The sequence below is a fragment of the Ipomoea triloba genome, chromosome 6 (genome assembly GCF_003576645.1).
Source record: "Ipomoea triloba cultivar NCNSP0323 chromosome 6, ASM357664v1".
Lineage (NCBI taxonomy): Eukaryota > Viridiplantae > Streptophyta > Magnoliopsida > Solanales > Convolvulaceae > Ipomoea > Ipomoea triloba.
In genome coordinates, this window is record NC_044921.1 from 22,080,819 (window position 1) to 22,091,700 (window position 10,882).

Below are 10,882 nucleotides of genomic sequence, written 5' to 3' on the forward strand. Positions count from 1 at the left end.
TCTTTTCTTGTGATTCTCAGCTTATATTTACAAAGTTATTTGGAAGCAAGGCCTAATAGACCTAGAATCTCCGAAACAAGTTTAAATGTAACCATGAGAGAAAGAAAAGAGAGTGAGTACCCTGCCCTAAAGAAATAGGTCCATTGACCAAGGATTCAAGAGGTTACCGTCAAAACAATAATTGCTGTGGTTGCAGTGAAAATTGTCTGACCATGCCCTTCGGGGAGATCATGAACTGACTGTAAAGCAAGGGCAAAAGCCATAGCCCCTCGAAGTCCTAATCATGCATCACTTCATCAGTGCAAGTAGTAATGGAAGAGCACAAAAGGAAACATTCAGTCATTCAGTCAATACCTCAGACTTACCACTGTACCAGAGTGCTTTCTGATGTTTTGGTGGTATTTTTCGATTTGCAGGTCTTACCAGATTCACCAGATAAGCACAGCCAAACACATTTGCAGCCCTTCATAGAAAGTCAGAAAATTGTTTAGTAATCCAACCTTCTAGTTATAATATCTTCATTGTCATTATTCAGGTAAAATATGACTAAAAATTGTGCTAAATGAGAATATGACAATTTGAATCATGGGAAAATGTAATTTAGCTCGTAAACAATATAAGTTATCTAAATACTGAAGGAACATAGTTTTGCAAAATATACCTAGCAATTCCAATGAATAGCTGGAGCATTAAGAAAGTTAAGGAAATAAAACACACTTACAACATAATACCAAAAAGATCATCCAAAAACAAATGCAATGAAATATCAAGGATACAATTGAGAAGAAAATAAATCCAACATGTGACCAACTATGTTGTTCCATTGCTATATCAAATCCCATATATATAAATCTGCAAGTTAAACAGAGCAAAAAGTGATGTAAATTAAAGTTGTATATAAAAGGAAATAACAAAAATCAAATGTCTCAAATAACAACTGGTCCTTACACAAATGTCTCAGCCAAGGAAGATATCAGATGAAAAAATGAAGATACAAATCGCTGAGAACTGTCTGACAAATTTGAGTATGTGTAGCGTTTCATTACCTAAGACAAAACAACAATTGATGCTTGAATCAGATTTCTTTATGGAAAATCCTTAACCAACTAAAAGATAATGAGAGAATAGAAAAAATAAGAAGTTGTAATCTCTGACTTACAATTCCAGTGAACAGTATAGACACAATGCCAGAAAGACCAAGACCTTCCGCCAACATGTAACTAAATGAAATTATGCACTATTAGGAAGAAATGGTACAAATCAAAGCAGAAATTCATAGACTGAATGAAAGAGGTTAGAAGTAACTCACGAGAAATATGGGAAAAGGACAAACAGACAACACTCCAAGTTCTGAAGACTGCACATAGATTGAGAGACAATCATCACCCCTTCCAAATTAACCCAAATTTCAAATTGATAGGAGATATATGCTTACTTGTCAATATCCAATCCAGCATATTTGAAAAGGTATGAAAAGTTAAGGCTTCACAGTGCAGTTAAAAGCTACAAACTTAGCACAACTTTGAGATTTCTTTGCAGTGTATCAAACTGAACTTTCAAGAATAGAAATCAATAATAGTAAAAAACTAAGAAAAGAAACAATTAATTCTTCTGTGAAATAATCAGGCAATTCTAAGCAAAGGCATGGAAAATTCATGTAATAAAAAAGCTTTGAGGCATCTTATGGTCCAAGATTAATGATGCTTTTGTGGATGAGGATTTGTAAATCTCGGGGGCCTTCTTGGGATAAGAATAACTTTTGTTTCTTAAGTTCCTTTTCAGTTAGTTTGAACCTATTTTCTTGTCGTCTAATATAACTCCACCTTGCTACTGATACTCTTTCTGTGACAAAAAAGAGTAAAAGAAGTAAAAGTAATCAACTAAAATAACTTGAAAATGTTTTGTTTGCTTCTAATGGTTTTTTGTTTTGTTCAGAAATATACTAAGAACATAAGGAAATGTACTTCTATAGTTAGTCTATAAAGGAATGGGTCAGCTGGTAGAGAAGAGATTAGATGTCATGGGAGCACAGGATGGAGTATATGGGTACCAAGATGGATGGGGTGGGTGAAGAACACTAAGGTATGGAGGGATGATTACTAAAGATTAGATAAAAGTCAAAGTTATGTGTATATCTGGGGTAGAATCAAAGATGTTGTGGAGGGATATGTAGTAGTCAGAGGAAGCAGTGGTGTACTTCAACAAAAGTGTGGATGGTTGGGTGGGATGAAACTGAGATGGATATGGAGTTGGCTAAAAGAAATAAGGTGGGGGTGGGGGGTTGGGTGAAAGTTAGGGGATGTGCAGTTAGAAAAGAGAGGAGCTGGCGGATTAGGTTGGGGTTAAGTGCAGTGGGATTAAGGTGCCATGAGAGCACAGGGTGGGGAGCAATATGGTAACTGGGATCAGTGGGGTAGAGAGGAGGTACATGGATAATGGGTTCATTGGTTAATATACTTATAGTGATATGTATAATTTGAAAACAAAAACAGAAAAACAACTTCTTTTTTATTTTTGGAAACACACAAATGTTTTTTAAAATAAAAATAAAAAACAAGAACATTACTTAACACTGTTTGTGTTGCTACTTCACTGAACAACTCCTTTGTTTTGTAGTCAGAGAAAAAGAAAAAATCTTTTAGTTATGTTTAAGGGCTTGCAAGGAACAATTGTCCCAGTGTGTAATTTGTACTACTAACTCATCCTTGGCACAACAAAGTTTCCTCTTTCTAAATGATAATTAGGAGAAGGATAGGGCATTTAGGATCCATCATCTTTTATCTCTTACCTCAGTTATCTACACAAAATTAGCTGTAAGTTTGTATCTAAAAAGAACAACCATCAAATCAAAAGGATATCAGAGCTGAAATGAATCCAACACCAACACCTGCAGCATCAGGATTATGCAGTTAGATGACACAGAATAAAAGGCTTTCCTTTTGAAACTTTATTAGAAATACTCGTGTTTAGATAGCCAACTGCAACATGACTATTAAAATGGCATTGCAGATAGAATAGTTAGGCTTGTCTCATCAATAAAGTGCACACATTTTAATATAGTTGTTATTCCCCTTTATACATGAAAGCACAGACATAAGGCATCCATTCTAACCCAAATTTTGGAGTAATTTTGAATATCTGAAGATACAAAATATTTGAGCAGGTAATGCCATAATGCTCCTAATATTACATCAATTTTCTTTCTATATTAATAAATTTGGATCCTGTCACCCCCCTTTACTTAAAATATAAGTCCTTTGATAGGGAGAAAAAGAACCTTTAAAGTCCTTTTCATGTCACTAAGAGCATTGCTATCAATGGTTTATGCATGGATAATGTCAGAGATAATGGTGTGTTGGAGGAGAGAGAGAGGGAGTGAGAGAAGGGTGAGGATCATCTGCTAATATGGGTTCATAGTACAGTAAATGGAGGAAAGAGAAAATTTTGAAACAACCAAAAGTGGCCGCGTGAGCTGCAACAAGGCACCCGCTGGGCGCGTCAGGCGCACCTGAGGCGCGCCTGACAAAGCCTGAACTCTTTTTTTTTTTTTTTTAGTTTGATTTGTTTTGTTTTTTTTTTCTCCTCCCCTATTTTTCTCTTTCCTAATCACACTTACAAAAACTCCTCAATTACCGTGAAATAATCCCATTGATAAGGATGCTCTAAGAGAGTATGCAACTTGTCAAGACTGACCTGCTGACATTGATCCAAAAAATGTCTCTATAAATCGGACAATGATCATAAAAAAGTTCTGTCCAGACGAGGTATTGCTTCTCACTAATGACATCGTCCTACAAAACAATAGAGTTTCCAAGACTTCATTGAATATCCACCATTAGTCTAATTAGAAAAGCATTTCAACTAAACTGACCTGTATAGAGAAATTGCCATCTTCCAGTTGTGCAACACAAAAAGATTTTTAAAAAAAGAAGAAGCTAATTAGCAAAGAGAATTACCAAACTCCTCAAGGAACCTATTGTATAACTAAAACTAGAACATAATAGAAGAAAGAAACAAAGAACTTACTGCATCATTTAAAACAGATTCACCAAACACCAATGCATAAAGGTTGACATCTGTGCCAAGCTCCTGCAATATTTAAAGAAAGATAAATTACTCAAGATATAAAAAAACAATATAATAATTAAAGAAGAAGAAGTTAAAACTCAATGTGTCAAATAGTTAACTTGATTGCAGGAAATTAGTTACATAAGGTGACAAGTGATATAATTATTAATCACAAACCACTACAATTTTCTTTTCTTCTTTTGTCACATGACTGCATACATGTAATCAATATCTATATCTATCTATCTACACACACCCAAAGAAATAGATCCTAAGGCTCATTAACCCCCAGACAATCATGTCAGAAGGACTACTTTACAGAAATTATCAATGAATGAGTGTAGAGCGTAACCTGAAATATGGACAGAACAGTGACAGGATCGGTTGCTGATATAAGGGACCCAAACATCAGACACTCAAGAAAAGGAAGTTTGTACATGAGTAAAATCACTCCGCCAATGTAACTGCAGCCAAGTTCATTAAAAATAAACAAACTTCATTTTTAGAAAAAGAAAGGAAATGGAACAAGAATGAGCATAGAAATGTCAAATAATTCCAAAATGATGGTGGAAATTCAAAACAAAAATATCAGTGCTGTACATACACCAAGACACCTGTAACCATTGAAGCAATAAATGTTCCGAATATGGCAAATGTCACAATTGCTCCAAAGTTTGAAAAGAACGGTTTCTGAAAATTGCATATATGTGAGATAATACAGTCACATCTTATATTATAAAATAAAATTAAAAGGCTACATTTAAAGTACATTGACAAGTAAAATTTGCAAAAACTTACAGGAGACAAACTGAATCCTGACTGAGTAGCACCGAAAGTCAAGGAAACAACCTTTGCTAATCATTTTATCATTTAGAAAAAGAAACCAGAAAACATAAGGCTACTGCACAAACTAAATTCTCAATAAGGATATAATATGATAGGAGGCAACAGAAAGAGGAAGAAAAATTCCTCGTGAAAGTTAAACCATGCCCTGTCATTACAAAGAGAATACAAAGAAAAAAAAAATCATCAGCTGAGACTCTGTGCTGGTTTATCATAAAAATGCAAATATATACACACACTCAAAATCGCATATGTACAGAGAAATAGCTAAGCAAATGAAAATTTTACCTAATGCTTGTTTCAGTATCTGAAATGTTAGCCAAGCCACCTACAATTAGACCTGCATTTCAATGAAAAGAGTATAAGAAGAATATAATCAGTACAGAATATTGCTTTATTTCTTAATAGTAGTACACTATCATCCACTGTCTCAAAGTAATTACTGATGCATATGACGCAGTTCTGTACCGTGCAAATAAACAACTCTACCAACTAGAAGGAGAATTCAGAATTGAAGTGATGAAACAAACGAATAATCGATGAAGAGGGAACGGCAACATTACCGATCAAAAGTGAGGCACTAGCTTCTGGTAGATAGTAGAACCGATGGCGGCGGAGGACGTGGCCGAGGACGAAGGAGAGAACGAGCATCATGATCTGCAGAAGGATTCCCACTCCGGCGGCTTGCTGTTCCTTCCCGGGGCTTCCCCGAGCATCCGTCGGGGAAATCTGGAGGAGCAGCGGCTCTTCCATTGCAAAATTCCGGCCCGGACCAACGGAAAAAGAGACGATTTCCGGTGATGGGCCGATCTCTCAGAAAATGAGAAAAAGCAAACAAACTACAACGCACTGATGGCTATGATGACGATCGTCACTGGACTCTTCTACTCTGAGGTCCAAGCCCTGGAGATGAAATTCCGTACGCCGACGGTTCTACGATTCCGGTAGGCGTATTTGTACCGCGAGGGTCAGATATCGTATTATTGTAGAAAAGTGGTTTTTTCAACTTGTTTTTAAAATTTTAACTTTATTTTTACGCGTAATTGTATTGTACTCGTAATTTGTAAGTCGCAGTCAATGCCAAATTCGGAAGAAAATGCCCTATTACCCTCCTTAGTTTCTCACCTAAAAAGTCATAACCTCATACTTTTCAAGTTTTCACTAGAGAAAAGTAATAAATATATTATGTAATTATGGCATGCCAGTTTTTAGGCTATTGCCGTCCTCTTTTTCCTTTTTTTCTTTATTAGATTTTAAATTATGTGACAATTGCAATTACTATTGGATAAGGTAAATTAATTTAGGTTGTTCATGATCAATCGCTTGTGTTGAGAGTCATATTTATAATTACCAACTAAATTGTATGGCCAACTTATTAAAATTTTACTCCTTAGATTTTACTATCATATTATCGTGTAATTCACATCATCCTTGCAATTATAATACAATCTTATAATTACAAGGATAAAAAATTTTCACTAAAATACTTCATTATATGACAATAAAATTATTTTTATTCATTAATTATCATAAGTTGATTAATCCGATAATATATTAAAAATGAATATAGTTATTAATTAATTGGTAATCATATGTTGTCACATTAAATATATTTTGTTTTTGAGTACTTAAATATATTTTGTTAAAAGAGGAGGAGGGGGAGGAGAAGTATGATACTTCAACTTTGAAAGTTTCTTCTATATTTGCGAAGAGTTTAACACTTTGATCATGGTCTCTTTTTATCAGGTGATTCGGAAATTCGAACCATGATCTTTTGGTATAGGATTGACTATAATACTAAATTGAAACACGTGTTCTATCTCAACTAAAAATCTAAACTAATAGTTGGATTGCATATTTACGTTTATATATGCTCAACATATTGGTTTGGAATATTGGTTTGGAATTCTTTTTAGAGATTCACGGATGCGGACTTTTTTGTTATCGGATGCCTTTATTTATGTGTTTATGTTGCTCCAGCTGATGGAAAAACAATCTGGACTTAAAGCTCATTTTATTGGCGGGTTCAAATGCTTTGACTACCATGGAAAGTAAGGTTACTCTCTTTATTAGGCTCTGTTTAGCTCCAACTTATGTGCTACAGAAGTTGAATATATAATTGAAGTGTCCAAAATGATATAAGCCTTGGTTGCATATAGGTCTTTAAGCCCAATCTGATATATTGTGGCCTAATAAGCACTTGTATTGCCCATTTCTTAATCCTATGTTTCAAATAAGCCCAATCTTAATAGAGGTTACAATCTTGATCTCTAACCATTATGCCACGTCATAGTAAGCACACATCAATAATTATTGCTTACCACATATAAGAGGTCTAGGTGTAATCCTTATACTTAAAGAGAGGAAAATATATATTTTGCATTGTTTTGTTAGTTCAATTTAGGGGATTTCTGTCAATCCTATTACCCTTTTTACATCCACTTTTTCATTGGCTTTGCAGTGTTGATGAAGGATTCCCAGTTGTAACCCTTAATTTTATGGGTTATCTTAAATTGACTATTTATCTTCATGATTACCTTTTCTCATAAGGAGTGCATACCTGAACGGAGGCATTTTGAAAATTATTGTTTAAGAACTATCTTTACAAACGAAATGATAATGAACCTTAAACCTATTTATTGATCTTTTTAACTTTGCATTTGAAAACCTTTCACCCAAGTTTGTGCACTATGTCCATCATATCCCCTTCCTATCATCCTGTGCAGCTTTGTGATAATGACCTCCCATATAGAAGAGTCATTACCTATCATCTACAAGGTGCTTGGTTGAAAATTTATTTAAAAAATCAGATAAATGGAATAATCCAACAAGACAAAAACTTGTGTTAGAGTGTGTTACGAATCATCCATGAGATGGGCGGGATCATGATGAAAAATTGAAAATGTAATACTAATTATGAATAAAATATTGATTACTTATATTTAAATCGTATTATCACATTATTCTAATATAACAAAATGATAATGATAATATAATAATAAATAAATAAAAACAAAAATGTAAAAAGTACAAAAGGCTGCCAACTCCATTTGAATGCTTTCTAATTATTTGTTCTTTTCTTAACTACGTAAGAACTCTTTAATCAATTAATTAATTTTTTTTTAATACATAACAACTCTTTAATTTATTTATTTTCTTAACTACATAATAGCTAGTGTGGTTGTTTCTATTAGGGTTTATTGAGTTTATTATTTGTTTATATTTCCATGTATAAATGTTTTAATTTAATTTTTAGTATTTATTTATGCATCACTATATTATACTTTTGATTGAATTCGATTGCTTTAACGGATCTACTTCTCATTGAACTAGTATTTTCACACGTGCGATGCACGGAATTGATTTATTATAATATATTACTAATATTTGACATATGCGATATCTTAATGCCATGTACATTTATATTTTGATATTAAGTAAGTATAATATATATACTTTTCATTGAATTCGATTGCTTTAACGGATATACTTTTCATTGAATTTGATTGCTTTAACGGATGTACTTTTCATTGAATTCGATTGCTTTAACGGATATACTTTTCATTGAATTTGATTGCTTTAACTGATGTACTTTTCATTGAATTCGATTGCTTTAACGGATATACTTTTCATTGAATTCGATTGCTTTAACGTATATACTTTTCATTAAATTTGATTGCTTTAACGGGTTGACTTTATATCAAGTAATAATGACATTTTTATTTTTATTTTTTTTAAGTTGTTGATAAATATATTTCGTGCTTTTAGTACTCAAAAAAAAAAAAATCGTGCTTTTATAATAAAATCCAACTTGAAAAATTAAAATAAGAAAGCTATTTTAATAAAATTCAGTTTGAGAAGATTAAAATAAGAAAACTATTTAAATATATTTTGTATGTTTCTGAATCAAGGCACTAATGTTTATGCTTTTATTGTATTTTTGTCTTAACAACTCTTAATTTGACTTTAATTGTTACTTTTTTTCTTAATTCATATTTGATATATATGATGAATGGTCATACAACTAACACTCACTATAATCTATATCTATATATCTATATATACTAAAAATAGCAACCTATATTTATTTATTTTTTAATAAAATATGAGTATTATGTAATAATTTGGGGACTAAACGTGATATGCTTGCTTTCCAAGTAATAACTGTTAGGACTTGATGTGATATGATACTTGTTCACGCGCATTGCGCGAATGGAATAATGCTTAATGCTTTTCTTAAATAAGTACTCCAAAGTATATCAATGCAATAGATTATGTAAGAGATGTTCATGCATATATTATTATTTATTTAAATTGGTAATTCAAAGTATATGAATACAATATAATATACGAGAGATTATAGTTGTCATTCAAATAAATGTTTGCAATTTTGTAAAAACGCTAGTCTAAATAGTTAATTAAAAAATTATTCTGAATAAATACTACTTTTTGTTTGATTCTTCTAAGTCTTTTTAATTATCTTCCGGGTATCATTGTTATTGTATTCATATTCAGTACTTGTTTTTTTTGTTTGTTTGTTTGTAATTATTGATAATGTGTCATGTGCAAATTAGTTACTAGTGGTACAATAAAGGACAATGTTATGCAATGAGATTATAGTGTAGAAACTTGTGGATTTGTTTCGTTGTGTTTGTGTATATGACTGGGATCTTAATTGTATTATAAACTCTTGATTTTGCAAGCATCTGTTGATATTTGGCAATGATAGTTTTTTCCTTACATGTTTCATGTGTTGTGAGACGAATATATTCTAACTTATTTATAATATCTTATGCTCGAAAACATGATATGTCAACATTCTTGATTGGGATGAGACTCAAAACGACAAAACATGTGATCTTCATTTGTTTGAAATGATCATAATGATGTCACCAAACCACAAGGTACTTGGCATTGGCAACGAAATAAGATTTTTTAAAATGTACTCCATATTTATTGGGTGTGTTTGGAAAGCAGAAAAATGACTTCTGGAAAATGTTTTCCAGAAAATGAGTTCATTTTCAGTGTTTTGATGCACTCTGTAAAACTGTCTGTGTGTGTTTGGTTTATTTTTCGGAAAATGAATGAAAAATGAGTAGAAATGTATAATTATATATTTTTATTATTTTATTTAAAATATAAAAATATATAAACTAATAATAGTTATTAGAAATTAGAAATAAAAAATATGTTCTTAAAAAAAAAAAAAGTCGCACGAAGCAATTTTCCGTTTTCTGAAAATGACTTCCGGATTTTTTTGTCCATAAGTCATTTCTCGAAAAAATGAGCTCATTTTCTGTGGTCAACAGAAAATGTTTTACGTTGACCACATTTTACGGGTGTTGTCAAACATCAAAAGCTCGAAAAATAATTTTCGGAAATCATTTTTCGGGTTACCAAACACACCCTTATTGCTAAATATGGACCCAAAAAAGGAATTTTAAGGTTTGCCTATTATATTTTATCATATTTACAAATACCAGCCCGGGGTGGGGGAAGTGGTAATTAACTAAAAATAGTACTTGGAACGTTGGAAGTCTCCATTCTGTGTTCCGCGTACGTTGCAGAAGAGAAGAGCCATGGCGGGAGTGAGCATCACTGCCAAGCGTCTAACAACCTTGCTTTGTCTCCTTCTCCAAATGGCTTCCGTCATCGTTATCATCTTCTCTTCTCTTCCTTTCTCGCCGATTTCTTTCTTCGTTTTCTCCGATTTTTGTTCGTATTTCTCACCGATTCCTTCCCTACTTCTTCACCGACTCACCGCTTTTCTTCTTATCGCATTCCCCTATTTGCTTCTTATCTCCCCGATTTCCCTCTTCTTTTCCTCCTCACCGCTTTTCGTTACGTGTGTGTTGTGTCATTCAATTGCTTTGCCCCTAAGCACTCCACTCCACCGTAAAGGGTTTCGTGCCCAAACAGCTCAGGTTCTGAGCGTTTTTTTTTTTTTTTTTTTTTTTTTTTTTTTTTTTTT

General features: G+C 32.8%; 2 protein-coding genes across 3 annotated transcripts in view; one reads left to right on the top strand and one right to left on the bottom strand.

Annotated features, from left to right (window-relative positions):
* LOC116022375 (sodium/hydrogen exchanger 6-like) overlaps positions 1-5,932 on the bottom strand; it is a 7,957-nt gene extending 2,025 nt beyond the window's left edge. The window contains exons 1-18 of one of the 2 annotated variants that reach the window (XM_031263081.1): positions 5,475-5,927; positions 5,200-5,251; positions 5,000-5,059; positions 4,867-4,891; positions 4,673-4,758; positions 4,421-4,532; positions 4,027-4,089; positions 3,872-3,891; positions 3,694-3,791; positions 2,859-2,887; positions 1,436-1,467; positions 1,310-1,357; positions 1,160-1,220; positions 949-1,046; positions 777-852; positions 662-681; positions 366-463; positions 168-277 (exon numbers count right to left, since the gene is read on the bottom strand). In XM_031263081.1, coding sequence (XP_031118941.1) covers positions 168-277; positions 366-463; positions 662-681; positions 777-852; positions 949-1,046; positions 1,160-1,220; positions 1,310-1,357; positions 1,436-1,467; positions 2,859-2,887; positions 3,694-3,791; positions 3,872-3,891; positions 4,027-4,089; positions 4,421-4,532; positions 4,673-4,758; positions 4,867-4,891; positions 5,000-5,059; positions 5,200-5,251; positions 5,475-5,664 — 1,278 coding nt within the window. In that variant the 5' untranslated portion in view covers positions 5,665-5,927. Of the gene's footprint in view, positions 1-167; positions 278-354; positions 464-661; positions 682-776; positions 853-948; positions 1,047-1,159; positions 1,221-1,309; positions 1,358-1,435; positions 1,468-2,858; positions 2,888-3,693; positions 3,792-3,871; positions 3,892-4,026; positions 4,090-4,420; positions 4,533-4,672; positions 4,759-4,866; positions 4,892-4,999; positions 5,060-5,199; positions 5,252-5,474 lie in introns of both variants that reach the window. The other variant, XM_031263082.1, reaches the window with a different exon arrangement.
* A 4,478-nt stretch (positions 5,933-10,410) lies between these two features.
* The window catches only part of LOC116022034 (aspartic proteinase-like protein 2), a 9,274-nt gene continuing 8,802 nt past the window's right edge, over positions 10,411-10,882 (top strand). Inside the window, exon 1 of the mRNA XM_031262579.1 lies at positions 10,411-10,835. The gene's annotated coding sequence lies outside the window, so the exon portion shown is untranslated. The remainder of the gene's footprint in view (positions 10,836-10,882) is intronic.